This window comes from Impatiens glandulifera, chromosome 9 (assembly GCF_907164915.1).
Source record: "Impatiens glandulifera chromosome 9, dImpGla2.1, whole genome shotgun sequence".
Lineage (NCBI taxonomy): Eukaryota > Viridiplantae > Streptophyta > Magnoliopsida > Ericales > Balsaminaceae > Impatiens > Impatiens glandulifera.
In genome coordinates this window covers 29267534-29286761 of record NC_061870.1, presented here as the reverse complement: position 1 = coordinate 29286761, position 19228 = coordinate 29267534, and the positions used below count along the sequence as shown (strand labels likewise).

Sequence of the window (19228 nt, the reverse complement as noted above, 5' to 3'; positions counted from 1 at the left end):
TCACTCGCCGATCACCATTGACCTACATACCACCCATAGATTAACATAAGATGGTAGTAAGAAACAATGTAAGGATGCTTCTTTTAGAACAGAAATACTTTAACTTCAAACCTTCTCACAGAGATGTTGATACTAGGAATCACAGGAATTGAGAGGTATCAGGCGAGTATAGAAGTGGAGACCAATGCCATCAAAGAACTGGATCCTTCAATTATTCTGGAAGATGAAGATGAGAGGAGATTTAAACTTCCAATTACAACAGAAAAAGAGGTACATTTATGCACAAAAGCTGAATATATTAAAGTTCCTATGTTTGTTATCTATATCATATCAACAGAAAGATAAGCCATTACAGGGGAGGGAAACAAACATTACAGGACAAGCTTCGGACAATGAATTCACAGAGAAGGTAGAAGCCATGGCACTAAATTATGAAACTCTAAGTGAAGACTTGAATAAAATCCACTTAGTAACATCAGAAGGGAAGATAACATCACAAGAAAGAAGTTTGGATGATGGAAAAGCCTCAGATCCTGAGGTATCTAAAGATGAGATAGAACAACCAAATGCTTCCAAAGATGAGAAACCCTTGGATATACTAGAAGAAGAAGAATTGTCAAACATGGCACCAGAAAGAGACAAAACTGGTAACAACATGTCAGTAAAGGACGATCAGTTACAATTTGAAGGATGCAGTATTACTGTGGCAGATAATGAAGAAGCAGTCTGTGAAAAGCATGTCTTCGCCTCAAGCAGCTCAAGGGAAGCCATAGAAATAGAGAAGAGAGTGGAATTAGACGCAGAAGCTCAAGATTATGTGAGTGAAGCTGAAACAGGCAGCAGCAACACGGTTACAGAAAAGGTAATACAAAAACAACTATTCTCCACCCTCCTATGGCTTTCTATAAAGCAATTATTTGACAGAAACCCTTTGGAGCCATGGTTTGATTCCATGTTAACATTCCTTGAGCGGTGATCGTTAGTACCTCACATGATAGTTATGCACTTAGAGATATATTGGCCTTAAAAACTACTAAATCAAATTAAAATTTTAAACATAAATAAAATGGAAGAGTAAATCAATACCACACCAACGACAGGTTACTCATGGTTCAGGAATTGCGAAGGCAGATAAAACATGAGATAGTATTCATCAATGCATATCTAACTAGTTCACTGAGTGTTACTTGTTTACAAATTCAGGTGATATCTTATACTGAAGGATTACACATTCCACTGGAACAAAATATTGAGTCACTAGACAATAGCAGAGAACTCAAATTTATTGCTGGATCATTAGAAAACGATGATGACATTAATACCACTCAACGAAACAACCTGGAAGAGAGCTACAGTTATCAGACTGGTTCTAGAGAAGAACCAACTATACAAGATAACAAAGGAGTTGAGAATGACACTAATGAGGATATAAAATACAGTTCAGTAGCTAAGGAAGATCTTGGTAAAGAAGAAGAAGAAACTTTAACTGAAGAGGTTAGTCAGTCATGGAGTTTAGCCTTTTTCCTTCAGTCTATTATTTATTTCTTTTCTTTTAAAATTTAAAGAAGGTATTTATTCTAAAAAAAAACATTAGAGAAGGCTGGGCAAGAAATTTATTCTAAGGGTCTCAAGCAAAAAAAGTAAAATTGCCATCTCTAATAACAAAGTGTATTCTTGTTGAACAGGCAACGGTCCCAGATTCAACAACATTACATGATCATGAAGCAAACTATTTTGACAGTGGATTTTCTGAAAACAAGATCACAGAAGATCTGGGACAGCATGCAGAAGAATTGTCCATGTCAACAGAAGTTGAAAAAGAAAGTTTGGAGGTGATTGAAGAACCTGGGGATTTCACAACCAGAACTTCTGATCCGTCTGAAGAGAAAATCAAGGATGAGAATGCAGAACAAGACATTAAGTATGATGCAAATGATGATGATGCACCCGCGCTGATAATAGAAGAAACGTTCTTGACAGAAGCACAGTTTGATCACTATTCTGTGAAGGAAACTGATGCTATTTCATGTGAAAAGCATGAAAACGTGACAATTGAAAGAAATTCTAGCCTGGTTTCACAACCTCTGGTAGTAGAACATGAGACCGTTGATGTTTGCAATACCAGTGTTGAAATTTCAGATGCAAATATTGCCGAAGTTGAAGAAAAGTCACTTGAGGCTTTTCCAGGCCAAACAGCACCAGGGGTTGACAGAGTCCAGGAAATTGAGAAAGTATCAAAACCACAATGTCAAGATTTTGAAAGAGCAGCTGATGTTGAAACACTTGATATTCAAACACCTCCTGCTCATGAAACTGGACTACTTAAGGTAGATGAAAATCCCAAGAATGGAGCTAATGATACTGCAGATAAAGGTACAAATATAGAGGATTATTCAGCAGACATAGAAATTGTGCATGCCATAGAGTCTCCAATTTCATTAGCGGAAACGGAGAATGTTGAAAAGGCAAATCCACAAAAGTTTGTAAAAGATAATGTTGAACATGAAGAAAGCGAAACCAATGATAGAGTTCCAGAAAGCTCACTTGACGATTTGCCAGGTCAAAGTCCACATGATGTTGGGGTAGACGAAGTGAAAGAAATCAAGAAAATATCAGAACCACAGTGTCAAGATTTTGGAAGAGTTGATGATGCTCAAATACCCAATGCTTATGAAACAGATATATTTCACGTAGATCCCAAGGATGGGGATGATGATACTGCAAATAAAGTCGTGAACAATGAGGATTATGTAGCAGACCTCGAAGTGGTTCCCGCCATAGAATCTACACTTGCACTTGAAGAAAGCAAGAACGCATCTTTAGAGAAGCTCAAAGACAAGGTTGAACAGAAAGAAGGAGATATAGCACCTGAATTAGATGACCATATACAAGAAAGGTCACTTGAGGCTTTAACAAGCCAGACGGCACAAGGGGTCGATGAAGTCGAGAAAATATCAGAATTGAAAAGTCAAGATCTTGAAATACTTGCTGATGTTGAAACACCTATTGTTCGTGAAACAGAAGAACTTCATGTAGACGAACATCGCAAGGATGGGGATGATCAAAGTGCAAATAAAGGTGTAATCGAAGATGATTATATAGCAGATCTCGAAGTGGTTCCCACCATAGTGTCTCCACTTGAGCTAGAAGAAAGCAAGAAGGCAACTCTAGAAAAGCTTGTGGAAGACAAGGTTGATCCAGAAGAAAGTAAAATAGCACCTGAATCAGATCAAGTTCAAGAAAGTTCACTTGAGGCTCTTCCAGGCCAAACTGCACCAGAGGTTAACAACGTCAAGGAAATTAAGAAAATATCAGAACCACAATGTGAAGATAAAGGTGTTGACAGACACGATTATGTAGCAGACCTTGAAGTGGTTCACGCCATAGAGTCTCCACTTGAGCTAGAAGAAGGAATGCGGGAAACTTTAGATAAGCTCAAAGACAAGGGTGAACTTAAAGAAGGAGAAATAGCACCTGGATTAGATGATCAAATACAAGAAAGGTCACTTGAGGCTTTAACAGACCAAAGTGCACAAGGGATCGATGAAGTCGAGAAAATTGAGAAAATATCAGAATCGCAAGGTCCAGATCTTGAAATAGTTTCTGATGTCGAAACACGTGATATTCAAACACCTCTTGTTCGTGAAACAGAAGAACTTCATGAAGACGAACATCCCAAGGATGGGGAAGATAATATTGCAAATAAAGGTGTAATCATAGACGATTATGTAGCAGATCTCGAAGTGGTTCCCACCATAGTGTCTCCACTTCAGCTAGAAGAAAGCAAGAAGGCAACTCTGGAAAAGCTTGTGGAAGACAAGGTTGATCCGGAAGAAAGTGAAATAGCACCTGAATCAGATCAAGTTCAAGAAAGTTCAATTGAAGCTTTTCCAGGCCAAACTGCACCAGAGGTTGAAAATGTCGAGGAAATTGAGAAAATATCAGAACCACAATGTGAAGATAAAGGTGTTGACATAGACAATTATGTAGCAGATCTTGAAGTGGTTCCAGCCATAGAGTCTTCACTTGCACTAGAGGAAGGCAAGAGGGAAACTTTAGATGAGCTCAAAGAAAAGGTTGAACTGAAAGAAGGAGAAATAACACCTGGATTAGATGATCAAATACAAGAAAGGTCACTTGAGGCTTTAACAGACCAAAGTGCACAAGGGATCGCTGAAGTCGAGAAAATTGACAAAATATCAGAATCGCAAGGTCCAGATCTTGAAATAGTTGCTGATGTTCAAACACCTCATGTTCGTGAAACAGAAGAACATCATGTAGACGAATATCCCAAGATTGGGGATGATCAAATTGCAAATAAAGGTGTAATCATAGACGATTATGTAGCTGATCTCGAAGTGGTTCCCACCATAGTGTCTCCACTTGAGCTAGAAGAAAGCAAGAAGGTAACTCTAGAAAAGCTTGTGGAAGACAAGGTTGATCCAGAAGAAAGTGAAATAGCACCTGAATCAAATCAAGTTCAAGAAAGTTCACATGAGGCTTTACAAGTCCAAACTGAACCAGAGGTTGAAAACGTCGAGGAAATAGAGAAAATATCAGAACCACAATGTGAAGATAAAGGTGTTGACATAGAAGATTATGTAGAAGACCTTGAAGTGGTTCCAGACATAGAGTCTCCACTTGCGCTAGAAGAAGGCAAGAAGGAAACTTTAGATAAGCTCAAAGACAAGGTTGAACTAAAAGAAGGAGAAATAGCACCTGGATTAGATGATCAAATACAAGAAAGGTCACTTGAGGCTTTAACAGAACAAAGTGCACAAGGGATCGCTGAAGTCGAGAAAATTGACAAAATATCAGAATTGCAAGGTCCAGATCTTGAAATAGTTGCTGATGTTGAAACACTTGATGTTCAAACACCTCTTGTTCGTGAAACAGAAGAACTTCATGTAGACGAACATCCCAAGGATGGGGATGATCAAATTGCAAATAAAGGTGTGATCATAGACGATTATGTAGCAGACTTCGAAGTGGTTCCCACCATAGTGTCTCCACTTGATCTAGAAGAAAGCAAGAAGGCAACTCTAGAAAAGCTTGTGGAAGAAAAGGTTGATCCGGAAGAAAGTGAAATAGCTCCAGAATCAGATCAAGTTCAAGAAAGTTCACTTGAAGCTTTTCCAAACCATAATGCACCAGAGGTTGAAAGCGTAGAGGAAATTGAGAAAATATCAGAACCACAATGTGAAGATAAAGGTGTTGACATAGACGATTATGTAGCAGACCTTGAGGTGGTTCCAGCCATAGAGTCTCCACTTGCGCTAGAAGAAGGCAAGAGGGGAACTTTCGATAAGTTCAAAGACGAGGTTGAACTAAAAGAAGGAGAAATAGAACCTGGATTAGATGATCAAATACAAGAAAGGTCAATAGAGGCTTTAACAGACCAAAGTGCACAAGGGATCGCTGAAGTCGAGAAAATTGAGAAAATATCAGAATCGAAAGGTCCAGATCTTGAAATAGTTGCTGATGTTGAAACACTTGATGTTCAAACACCTTTTGTTCGTGAAACAGAAGAACTTCATGTAGACGAACATCCCAAGGATGGGGATGATCAAATTGCAAATAATGGTGTGATCACAGACGATTATGAAGCAGACCTCAAAGTGATTCCCACCATAGTGTCTCCACTTGAATTAGAAGAAAGCAAGAAGGCAACTCTAGAAAAGCTTGTGGAAGACAAGGTTGATCCGGAAGAAAGTGAAAACGCACCTGAATCAGATCAAGTTCAAGAAAGTTCACTTGAGGCATTTCCAGGCCAAACTGCACCAAAAGTTGACAACGTCGAGGAGATTGAGAAAGTATCAGAACCACAATATGAAGATAAAGGTTTTGAGATAGACGATTATGTAGCAGACTTACAAGTGGTTCCCGCCGCCATAGAGTCTCCAATTGCGCTAGAAGAAGGCAAGAGGGAAACTTTAGATATGCTCAAAGACAAGGTTGAACTGAAAGAAGGAGAAATAGCACCTGGATTAGATGATCAAATACAAGATAGGTCACTTGAGGCTTTAACAGACCAAAATGCACAAGGGATCGATGAAGTTGAGAAAATATCAGAATCGCAAGGTCCAGATATTGAAATAGTTGCTGATGTTGAAACACTGGATGTTCAAACACCTCATGTTCGTGAAACAGAAGAACATCACGTAGACGAATATCCCAAGGATGGGGATGATCAAATTGCAAATAAAGGTGTAATCATAGACGATTATGTAGTTGATCTCGAAGTGGTTCCCACCATAGTGTCTCCACTTGAGCTAGAAGAAAGCAAGAAGGTAACTCTAGAAAAGCTTGTGGAAGACAAGGTTGATCCAGAAGAAAGTGAAATAGCACCTGAATCAGATCAAGTTCAAGAAAGTTCACTTGAGGCTTTACAAGTCCAAACTGAACCAGAGGTTGAAAACGTCGAGGAAATAGAGAAAATATCAGAACCACAATGTGAAGATAAAGGTGTTGACATAGAAGATTATGTAGCAGACCTTGAAGTGGTTCCAGACATAGAGTCTCCACTTGCGCTAGAAGAAGGCAAGAAGGAAACTTTAGATAAGCTCAAAGACAAGGTTGAACTAAAAGAAGGAGAAATAGCACCTGGATTAGATGATCAAATACAAGAAAGGTCACTTGAGGCTTTAACGGACCAAACTGCACAAGGGATCGATGAAGTCGAGAAAATAGAGAAAATATCAGAATCGCAAGGTCCAGATCTTGAAATAGTTGCTGATGTTGAAAGACTGGATGTTCAAACACCTCTTGCTAGTGAAACAGAAGAACTACAAGCAGACGAACATCCCAAGGATGGGGATGATGAAATTGCAAATAAAGGTGTAATTATAGACGATTATGTAGCAGACTTCGAAGTGGTTCCCACCATAGTGTCTCCAGTTGATCTAGAAGAAAGCAAGAAGGTAACTCTAGAAAAGCTTGTGGAAGACAAGGTTGATCCAGAAGAAAGTGAAATAGCACCTGAATCAGATCAAGTTCAAGAAAGTTCACTTGAGGCTTTACAAGTCCAAACTGAACCAGAGGTTGAAAACGTCGAGGAAATAGAGAAAATATCAGAACCACAATGTGAAGATAAAGGTGTTGACATAGAAGATTATGTAGCAGACCTTGAAGTGGTTCCAGACATAGAGTCTCCACTTGCGCTAGAAGAAGGCAAGAAGGAAACTTTAGATAAGCTCAAAGACAAGGTTGAACTAAAAGAAGGAGAAATAGCACCTGGATTAGATGATCAAATACAAGAAAGGTCACTTGAGGCTTTAACGGACCAAACTGCACAAGGGATCGATGAAGTCGAGAAAATAGAGAAAATATCAGAATCGCAAGGTCCAGATCTTGAAATAGTTGCTGATGTTGAAAGACTGGATGTTCAAACACCTCTTGCTAGTGAAACAGAAGAACTACAAGCAGACGAACATCCCAAGGATGGGGATGATGAAATTGCAAATAAAGGTGTAATTATAGACGATTATGTAGCAGACTTCGAAGTGGTTCCCACCATAGTGTCTCCAGTTGATCTAGAAGAAAGCAAGAAGGCAACCCTAGAAAAGCTTGTGGAAGACAAAGTTGATCTGGAAGAAAGTGAAATAACTCCAGAATCAGATCAAGTTCAAGAAAGTTCACTTGAAGCTTTTCCAAGCCATAATGCACCAGAGGTTGAAAACGTCGAGAAAATTGAGAAAATATCAGAACCACAATGTGAAGATAAAGGTGTTGACATAGACGATTATGTAGCAGACCTTGAAGTTGTTCCAACCATAGAGTCTCCACTTGCGCTAGAAGAAGGCAAGAGGGAAACTTTAGATAAGATCAAAGACAAGGTTGAACTGAAAGAAGGAGATATAGCACCTGGATTAGATGATCAATTACAAGAAAGGTCACTTGAGGCTTTAACAGAACAAACTGCACAAAGGATCGATGAAGTCGAGAAAATTGAGAAAATATCAGAATCGCAAGGTCCAGATCTTGAAATAGTTGCTGATGTTGAAAGACTGGATGTTCAAACACCTCTTGTTAGTGAAACAGAAGAACTACAAGCAGACGAACATCCCAAGGATGGGGATGATCAAATTGAAAATAAAGGTGTAATTATAGACGATTATGTAGCAGACTTCGAAGTGGTTCCCACCATAGTGTCTCCAGTTGATCTAGAAGAAAGCAAGAAGGCAACCCTAGAAAAGCTTGTGGAAGACAAAGTTGATCTGGAAGAAAGTGAAATAACTCCAGAATCAGATCAAGTTCAAGAAAGTTCACTTGAAGCTTTTCCAAGCCATAATGCACCAGAGGTTGAAAACGTCGAGAAAATTGAGAAAATATCAGAACCACAATGTGAAGATAAAGGTGTTGACATAGACGATTATGTAGCAGACCTTGAAGTTGTTCCAACCATAGAGTCTCCACTTGCGCTAGAAGAAGGCAAGAGGGAAACTTTAGATAAGATCAAAGACAAGGTTGAACTGAAAGAAGGAGATATAGCACCTGGATTAGATGATCAATTACAAGAAAGGTCACTTGAGGCTTTAACAGAACAAACTGCACAAAGGATCGATGAAGTCGAGAAAATTGAGAAAATATCAGAATCGCAAGGTCCAGATCTTGAAATAGTTGCTGATGTTGAAAGACTGGATGTTCAAACACCTCTTGTTAGTGAAACAGAAGAACTACAAGCAGACGAACATCCCAAGGATGGGGATGATCAAATTGAAAATAAAGGTGTAATTATAGACGATTATGTAGCAGACTTCGAAGTGGTTCCCACCATAGTGTCTCCAGTTGATCTAGAAGAAAGCACGAAGGCAACTCTAGAAAAGCTTGTGGAAGAAAAGGTTGATCCGGAAGAAAGTGAAATAGCTCCAGAATCAGATCAAGTTCAAGAAAGTTCACTTGAAGCTTTTCCAGGCCAAACTGCACCAGAGGTTGAAAATGTCGAGGAAATTGAGAAAATATCAGAACCACAATGTGAAGATAAAGGTGTTGACATAGACAATTATGTAGAAGACCCTGAAGTGGTTCCAGCCATAGAGTTTCCACTTGCGCTAGAAGAAGGCAAGAGGGAAACTTTAGATAAGATCAAAGACAAGGTTGAACTGAAAGAAGGAGATATAGCACTTGGATTAGATGATCAAATACAAGAAAGGTCACTTGAGGCTTTAACGGACCAAACTGCACAAGGGATCGATGAAGTCGAGAAAATTGAGAAAATATCAGAATCGCAAGGTCCAGATCTTGAAATAGTTGCTGATGTTGAAAGACTGGATGTTCAAACACCTCTTGCTAGTGAAACAGAAGAACTACAAGCAGACGAACATCCCAAGGATGGGGATGATGAAATTGCAAATAAAGGTGTAATTATAGACGATTATGTAGCAGACTATGAGGTGGTTCCCACCATAGTGTCTCCAGTTGATCTAGAAGAAAACACGAAGGCAACTCTAGAAAAGCTTGTGGAAGAAAAGGTTGATACGGAAGAAAGTGAAATAGCTCCAGAATCAGATCAAGTTCAAGAAAGTTCACTTGTAGCTTTTCCAGGACAAACTGCACCAGAGGTTGAAAATGTCGAGGAAATTGAGAAAATATCAGAACCACAATGTGAAGATAAAGGTGTGGGCATAGACGATTATGTAGCAGACCCTGAAGTGGTTCCAGCCATAGAGTCTCCACTTGCGCTAGAAGAAGGCAAGAGGGAAACTTTAGATAAGATCAAAGACAAGGTTGAACTGAAAGAAGGAGATATAGCACCTGGATTAGATTATCATATACAAGAAAGGTCACTTGAGGCTTTAACGGACCAAACTGCACAAGGGATCGATGAAGTCGAGAAAATTGAGAAAATATCAGAATCGCAAGGTCCAGATCTTGAAATAGTTGCTGATGTTGAAAGACTGGATGTTCAAACACCTCTTGCTAGTGAAACAGAAGAACTACAAGCAGACGAACATCCCAAGGATGGGGATGATGAAATTGCAAATAAAGTTGTAATCATAGACGATTATGTAGCAGACCTCGAAGTGGCTCCCACCATAGTGTCTCCATTTGAGCTAGAAGAAAGCAAGAAGGCAACTCTAGAAAAGTTTGTGGAAGACAAGGTTGATCCGGAAGAAAGTGAAATAGCTCCAGAATCAGATGATGTTCAAGAAAGTTCACTTGAAGCTTTTCCAGGCCAAACTACACCGGAGGTTGAAAATGTCAAGGAAATTGAGAAAATATCAGAACCACAATGTGAAGATAAAGGTGTTGACATAGACGATTATGTAGCAGACCTTGAAGTGGTTCCAGCCATAGAATCTCCACTTGCGCTAGAAGAAGGCAAGACGGAAACTTTAGATAAGCTCAAAGACAAGGTTGAACTAAAAGAAGGAGAAATAGCACCTGGATTAGATGATCAATTACAAGAAAGTTCACTTGAGGCCTTAACAGACCAAAGTCCACAAGGGATCCCTGAAGTCGAGAAAATTGACAAAATATCAGAATCACAAGGTCCAGATCTTGAAATAGTTGCTGATGGTCAAACACTTGATGTTCAAACACCTCTTGTTCGTGCAACAGAAGAACTTCATGTAGACGAAAATCCCAAGGATGGGGATGATCAAATTGAAAATAAAGGTGTAATCATAGACGATTATGTAGCAGATCTCGAAGTGGTTCCCACCATAGTGTCTACACTTGAGCTAGAAGAAAGCAAGAAGGCAACTCTAGAAAAGCTTGTGGAAGACAAGGTTGATCCTGAAGAAATTGAAATAGCTCCAGAATCAGATCAAGTTCAAGAAAGTTCACTTGAAGCTTTTACAAGCCATACTGCTCCAGAGGTTGAAAACGTCGACGAAATTGAGAAAATATCAGAACCACAATGTGAAGATAAAGGTGTTGACATAGACGATTATGTAGCAGACCTTGAAGTTGTTACAGCCATAGAGTCTCCACTTGAGCAAGAAGAAGGCAAGAGGGAAACTTTAGATAAGCTCAAAGACGAGGTTGAACTAAAAGAAGGAGAAATAGAACCTGGATTAGATGATCAAATACAAGAAAGGTCACTTGAGGCTTTAACAGACCAAATTGCACAAGGGATCGCTGAAGGTGAGAAAATTGAGAAAATATCAGAATCGCAAGGTCCAGATCTTGAAATAGTTGCTGATGTTGAAACACTTGATGTTCAAACACCTTTTGTTCTTGAAACAGAAGAACTTCATGTAGATGAACATCCCAAGGATGGGGATGATCAAATTGCAAATAAAGGTGTAATCATAGACGATTTTGTAGCAGACCTCAAAGTGATTCCCACCATAGTGTCTCCACTTGAACTAGAAGAAAGCAAGAAGGCAACTCTAGAAAAGCTTGTGGAAGCCAAGGTTGATCCGGAAGAAAGTCAAAACGCACCTGAATCAGATCAAGTTCAAGAAAGTTCACTTGAGGATTTTCCAGGCCAAACTGCACCAAAGATTGACAACGTCGAGGAGATTGAGAAAATATCAGAACCACAGTATGAAGATAAAGGTGTTGAGATAGACGATTATGTAGCAGACTTACAAGTGGTTCCCGCCGCCATAGAGTCTCCAATTGCGCTAGAAGAAGGCAAGAGGGAAACTTTAGATAATCTCAAAGACAAGGTTGAACTGAAAGAAGGAGAAATAGCACCTGGATTAGATGATCATATACAAGAAAGGTCACTTGAGGCTTTAACAGACCAAAGTGCAAAAGGGATCGATGAAGTTGAAAAAATATCGCAAGGTCCAGATATTGAAATAGTTGCTGATGTTGAAACACCTCATGTCCGTGAAACAGAAGAACATCATGTAGACGAATATCCCAAGGATGGGGATGATCAAATTGCAAATAAAGGTGTAATCATAGACGATTATGTAGCTGATCTCGAAGTTGTTCCCACCATAGTGTCTCCACTTGAGCTAGAAGAAAGCAAGAAGGTAACTCTAGAAAAGCTTGTGGAAGACAAGGTTGATCCAGAAGAAAGTGAAATAGCACCTGAATCAGATCAAATTCAAGAAAGTTCACTTGAGGCTTTTCCCGGCCAAACTGCACCAGAGGTTGACAACGTCAAGGAAATTGAGAAAATATCAGAACTACAATGTGAAGATAAAGGAGTTGACATAGATGATTATGTAGCAGGCCTTGACGTGGTTCCCACCATAGAGTCTCCACCTGCGCTAGAAGAAGGCAAGAGGGAAACTTTAGATAAGCTCAAAGACAAGGTTGAACTAAAAGAAGGAGAAATAGCACCTGGATTAGATGATCAAAAACAAGAAAGGTCACTTGAGGCTTTAACAGACCAAAGTGCACAAGGGATCGCTGATGTCGAGAAAATTAACAAAATATCAGAATCGCAAGGTCCAGATCTTGAAATAGTTGCTGATATTCAAACACCTCTTGTTCGTAAAACAGAAGAAATTCATGTAGACGAACATCCCAAGGATGGGGATGATGAAAGTGCAAATAAGGGTGTGATCATAGACGATTATGTAGCAGACCTCGAAGTGGTTCCCACCACAGTGTCTCCACTTGAGCTAGAAGAAAGCAAGAAGGCAACTCTAGAAAAGCTTGTGGAAGACAAGGTTGATCCGGAGGAAAGTGAAATAGCACCTGAATCAGATCAAATTCAAGAAAGTTCACTTGAGGCTTTTCCAGGCCAAACTGCACCAGAGGTTGACAACGTCAAGGAAATTGAGAAAATATCAGAACTACAATGTGAAGATAAAGGAGTTGACATAGATGATTATGTAGCAGGCCTTGACGTGGTTCCCACCATAGAGTCTCCACCTGCGCTAGAAGAAGGCAAGAGGGAAACTTTAGATAAGCTCAAAGACAAGGTTGAACTAAAAGAAGGAGAAATAGCACCTGGATTAGATGATCAAAAACAAGAAAGGTCACTTGAGGCTTTAACAGACCAAAGTGCACAAGGGATCGCTGATGTCGAGAAAATTAACAAAATATCAGAATCGCAAGGTCCAGATCTTGAAATAGTTGCTGATATTCAAACACCTCTTGTTCGTAAAACAGAAGAAATTCATGTAGACGAACATCCCAAGGATGGGGATGATGAAAGTGCAAATAAGGGTGTGATCATAGACGATTATGTAGAAGACCTCGAAGTGGTTCCCACCACAGTGTCTCCACTTGAGCTAGAAGAAAGCAAGAAGGCAACTCTAGAAAAGCTTGTGGAAGACAAGGTTGATCCGGAGGAAAGTGAAATAGCACCTGAATCAGATCAAGTTCAAGAAAGTTCACTTGAGGCTTTTGCAGGCCAAACTGCACCAGAGGTTGACAACGTCGAGGAATTTGAGAAAATATCAGAACCACAATGTGAAGATTTTGAAAGAGTTGTTAATGTTGAAACACTAGATGTTCAAACACCTCTTGCTCATGAAACAGGACTACTTCAGGTAGATGAAGATCCCAAGGATGGAGAAATTGATACTGCAAGTAAAGGTGTGAATTCAGACGCGTATGTAGCAGATGTCAAAGTGGTTCCTACCACAGAGTCCCCTCTTTCATTAGCAGAAAGCAAGAATGCAGAAAAAGAAAATCCGGAGAAGTTTTTCCATTATAATGTTGAACAGGAAGAAAAGAATGAAATAGCTTTTGAAACTGATGATCGATTTCCAGAAAGGTTACTTGAGGATTTAACCAGCCAAAGTGCGCAAGATGTTGGTGTTGACAAAGTGAAGGAAATCGAGAAAATATCAGAACCACATTGTCAAAATTTTGAAAGAGTTGGTGATGTTCAAACACCTATTGCTCATGAAACAGAACTACTTCATGTCGGTCCCAAAGATGGGGAGGATGATACTGCAAATAAAGATGTGAGAAAAGAGGATTATGGAGAAGACCTCGAAGTAGTTCCCGCCATACAGTCTCCACTTGCGCTAGAAGAAAAAAAGAACGCAATTCTGGAGAAGCTTTTTGAAGACAGGGCCAACTTGAAAGAAAGTGAAATAGTACCTGGACTCGATGTTCAAGTTCAAGAAAGGTCACTTGAGGCTTTTCCAAGACAAAGTGCACAAGGAGTTGATGAAGTCGACGAAATTGAGAAAATATCAGAACCAGAATGTCAAGATTTCGAAAGAGTTCTTGAAGCTGAAACCTTTGATGTTCAAACACTTCCTGTTCATGAAACAGGACTGATTCAGATAGATGAGGATCCCAAGGATGGGGATAATGATACTGCAAATAAAGTTGTGAATTTAGAGGATGATGTAACAGACCTCAAAGTCGATCCCAAGGATGGGGACGATGATACAACACTAAAAACTGTGAACGAAGTAGCAGATCTCAAATTGGTTCCTGCCCTAGAGTCTCCAGTTTCTCTAGAAGAAAGTAAAAATGCAACTCTAGAGAAGCATGTCAAAGACAAGGCTGAACTCCAAGAAAGTGAAATAGTATCTGGATTAAATGATCAAATTCCAGAAAGGTCACATGAGGCGTTGTCAGGACAAAATGCAAAAGGGGTTGATGAAGTCGAAGAAATTGAGAAAATATCAGAACCACGATATCAAGACAGAGTTGCTGATACTGAAACATTTGATGTTCAAACACCTCCTGCTCATGAAACGGGACTACTTGTCATAGATGAAAATCCCAAGGATGGGGATGATGAAAGTGCAAGTAATGTTTTGAACACACGTGATTATGTAGCAGACCTAAAAGAGGTTCCTACCATAGAAACTCCACTTGCGTTAGAAGAAAGCAATAACACAATTATAGAGAAGCTTGTCAAAGACAAGGCTGAACAAGAAGAAAGTGAAATAGCATTTGAATCCAATGATAAAATTCTGGAAAGATCGCTTAAGGATTTTTCGGGTCAAAGTGCACAAGATGTTGACGAAGTCAAGGAAAGTGAGAAAATCTCAGAGCAACAAGATTTTGGAAGTGTGAGTGATGAAACACTTTATGTTCAAACACTTCCTACTCATGAAACAAGACTACTTTCTGCCATTGAGTCTCCAGTTCCATTAAAAGAATGCAACAATGCAGAAAATGCAACTGTGGAGAAGATTGTCAAATATGAGGCTGAACTTGAAGAAAGTACACTAGCATCTGAATCCAATGATCATGTTTTGGAAAGGCCAGTTGAGGGTGATGAGGTCCATAGAATTCAAAGTATAACTGAACCACAAGTCCAGGATTCTGAAAGAATTGCTAGAGAAACGGTTGATGTTCAAACACCTCCTTCTCGTGAAGGACTACTTAAGGTAAAAATAAATTACTTCTCATGTCCACTTCTTGCAGCAACTATATCTGAATCTAGTGATCATATTCCTGGAAAAAACTGTGTAGGGAACTGACGCAGAAGGTGGGGATGGAGAAACCAATGAAGATGTGACCATAACAGAGAAGACAGAAATCCAGGATGGTGAGAAAGAGGTAAGATATATGGATTAAAGGTTAAAAATATATTGCTTTTAATGTCTGCTTCTTGCAGCTGTCATATTTGAATCTAATGATCATACTTTTGAAAAAACACAGGTTTTTCCAGGAATACGTGAGCAAACTGTCAAAGAAGGTGGGGATGGAGAGATCAATGAAGACGAGGAAAAAATATTTGAAACCCAGTTTCAAGATGTTGAAAGAGTTGCAATCAGTGATGATGCTTCAATTATCAATGTTGGAACTTCTCCTCAATATGAAACAGGACTTCAGGGGAATGTGGTGAGTCAAGAGGAAGAAAATGAAACAGCAGCCATAATAGAGAAGATAGAGATCCAGGATGGTGAAAAGGAGGTAAGAATATATGGATTAAACATAAATTGCTTCTAATGTCCACTTCTTGCACCTATCATTTTTGCATCTAATGATCATATTATTGAAAAAACACAGGCTTTTCAAGGAATATGTGAGCAAGGAACTGTCACAAAAGGTGGGGATGGAGAAACCAGTGAAGATGTGCAAAAGAAATTTGAAAGTCAGTTTCAAAGTGTTGAAAGAGTTACAACTAGTGAAGATTCTTCAATTATCAATGTCGGAACTTCTCCTCAATATGAATCAGGGCTTCAGGTGAATGTGGTGAGACCCAAGGAAGAAAACGAAACAGCTGTAACAGAGAAGATAGAGATCCATGATGGGGAGAAAGGGGTAAGAATATATGGGTTAAAGTTTAAGAATAAATTGCTTTTAATGTCCACTTCCTGCAGTTGTCATATTTGAATTTAATGATCATGTTCTTGAAAATACAGGTTTTTCTAGGAATATATGAGCAGGGAACTATCACAGAAGGCGGGGATGAAGAAACGAGTGAAGATGTGGGAAAAAAATTAGAAAACCAGTTTCAAGATGTTGAAAGAGTTGCAAATAGTGAAGATGCTTCAATTATCAATGTTGGAACTTCTCCTCAATATGAAACCGGGGTTCAGGTGAATGTAGTGAGTCCCAAGGAAGAAGATGAGACAACAACCATAACAGAGAAGATAGAGAATCAGGATGGGGAGAAAGAGGTAAGATTATATCATTAAATTTTAAAAATAAATTGCTTCTACATACTATGTTTCGGAAAAGGGGGAGAATATTCAACAATAAATGTTTGTGTTGTGCAGTCATTTGATCGGGATAAAGATGTCTGCACAAATCAAGATACTAAAGAACCAATCAGTGTTGAAGACAAATCTGTCAGAGGAACTTACAATGAGGAAAGAGCACTTGGCAACCCCATGGAAGAGAACGAGAGAGACAAGGCAGAGAAATCAGTATTAGTTACATTGGACCTACAAATTGGGGACGATGACACAGAAGTGAGCATCAAACCAACGGAAGTATTAACTAAAGAGGTACGATGGCGTTACTCTTATTATGCATAAAGACTACATAAATAAAACATATATTTCACAAAATATGTTCCAACCTCTAATACTTGCAACACACTAAAGGCTTGTTTTGTGTAGTCATTTGAGCAGAGTAAAGATGTTTGCACAATTGAAGATACTAAAGAACTAGTCATTGTTGAAGACAAAGTTGTCAACGAAACTTATCTTGAGGAAAGAGAACTTGTCAACCCCGTGGAAGAGAACGAGAGAGACAAGGATGTGAAGTCATCACCAGTTACATTAGACCTACAAACTGGGGATCATGACACAGAAGTCAGTACTAAATTACCAGAAGTATTGACTAAAGAGGTATGATAATGTACTCTTATTCTGCATAAAGACAACATAAATAAAGCATGATTTGACAGATATTACGCAAAATATGTTCCATCCTTTAATACTTGCAGCACACTAAAGGCTTGTTTTGTGCAGTCATTTGAGCAGAGTAAAGATGTTTGCACAAATCAAGATACTAAAGAACTAGTCACTGTTGATGACAAAGTTGTCACTGAAACTTACCATGAGGAAAGAGCATTTGCCAACCCCATGGAAGAGAATGAGAGAGACAAGGATGTGACGTCGGCAATAGTTACATTGGACCTACAAACTGGGGGTGGTGACACAGAAGTCGGCATCAAACCAGCAAAAGTATTGACTAAAGAGGTATGATAATGTACTCTCATTATGCATAATGACTACATAAATATAGAGCATGATTTGACACATACTACACAAAATATGTTCCATCCTTTAATACTTGCAGCACACTAAAGGCTTATTTTGTGCAGTCAATTGAGTGGAGTAAAGATGTTTCCACAAATCAAGATACTAAAGAACTATTCACTGCTGAAGACAAAGTTGTCACCGAAACTTACCATGAGGATATAGCACTTGTCAATCCCATGGAAGAGAACGCAAGAGACAAGGATGTGGAGTCAGAAATAGTTACATTGGACCTACAAACTGGGGACGATGACACAGAAGTCAGCATCAAACCAACAGAAGTATTAACTAAAGAGGTACGAGAACATTACTCTCATTCTGCATAAAGACTACATAAATGTAGGATACTCAGTAACAGACTAATTTTCTGGCATATATTTTTGTGTTGATTCTAAGAGCAATGATATTCCTCAGTATGCCAAAAAAGAATAAAGAAATTACTGATAAAATTCAACAATGATTTTAATATTAATCTTCCAATAAGCATCCTAGAATAGATACTAAATTCAAAACAAAACATAGTGCTCCTGATAAGAAGTAAAGGCCTCATAATGAGCTAAGAAATATTCCCAGAAGAAAATAAAAGAACAAATCTTGGAAGAGAAACCGAACAATCTTTCTAATACAGAAGTCTGAGAAACCAACAGAAAATATGAAGAATTTGAGAGTCCTGAAATGGTTAGACTACCTAATTTTTGCATAACCTGATCAGTCTACATTCTAGATGCATAACATTTAAAATCAGCATAACAGTTCAAGTCAAAAAACATCTACCAAAATACAGTAGAATTAAAAGGTCCAAAAAGGTTTTACAAAAATCTAAATCTGATCGATCAATATTCTGCAGGGGCCAGTGGAGCTGTCAACAATGGAGAATGAGGGGAAGCTCAAAGAAACTAAGACAGATAGCAACAAACTTATAGACAATGATGAAGAAAATGAAAATCAAATCAAGAAATCTATTGATTCTCCACATGCCAAGAATTCATCTACGGATTTACTAAATGAGGAAAGAAATGTGGATGAAGAATCTGAAGAGGTCAAGGAGAGGTTCACCGAATTAGAACCTACTAAGCTATCACTATCAGACCTAATGCAGAAATCCATGAGGAAGGCACCACAAGTAACTGATGAATCAATCCAAGAGAATGAATTGATAGGCGATAATAAAGAAGAGAAAAGTGAGGGAACACAAATAAAGCATGTTGAAGAGGCAAAGACAGATGAAGAAAATGATGAAGGAGATGAACACAAAGGACAAGATTCAGGGTCTGACGCTCCAGTTATGGTAGAAGCCTCAAGAGACATAGATATCAAACACACACCAAAGAAATCTCACAATATACTCTCAGGTGTCGGATCAAAGGTCAAGCACTCGATTGCTAAGGTAAAGAAAGCCATAATTGGAAAGTCATCCCCTCACCCAAAGCCTCCATCTCCTAGAATTGACAAATAAGTTGGTCTTCAGAAACTTGTGTTCATGTTAAATCATATTGTATTGTAATAAATTAAAGTGGATATTTGGTATGTTCATTTATTGTGTGAATAAATTCATGATTGTAAACATGTAAAGTAAGTTGAAAACTCATAAATTATTGTAACTAAATAATTTCATGGAATACAGTATTTCATGGAGCATTACAGAAGTTCCACTCATAACATTTACTTATTTAGTGTATACAGGA

At 38.8% G+C, this 19228-nt stretch overlaps 1 protein-coding gene across 1 annotated transcript; it reads left to right on the top strand.

Annotated features, from left to right (window-relative positions):
- Window positions 1–39: 39 nt before the first annotated feature.
- Window positions 40–19106, top strand: LOC124913816. Its single transcript, XM_047454233.1, has 13 exons — window positions 40–270; window positions 356–862; window positions 1204–1494; window positions 1686–15215; window positions 15301–15387; window positions 15490–15744; window positions 15841–16095; window positions 16197–16454; window positions 16554–16784; window positions 16899–17129; window positions 17253–17483; window positions 17609–17839; window positions 18391–19106. Exons 1-13 carry the CDS (start codon window positions 124–126, stop codon window positions 18997–18999), a joined length of 16863 nt encoding a protein of 5620 aa, XP_047310189.1. The 5' UTR covers window positions 40–123; the 3' UTR covers window positions 19000–19106.
- Window positions 19107–19228: the final 122 nt, after the last annotated feature.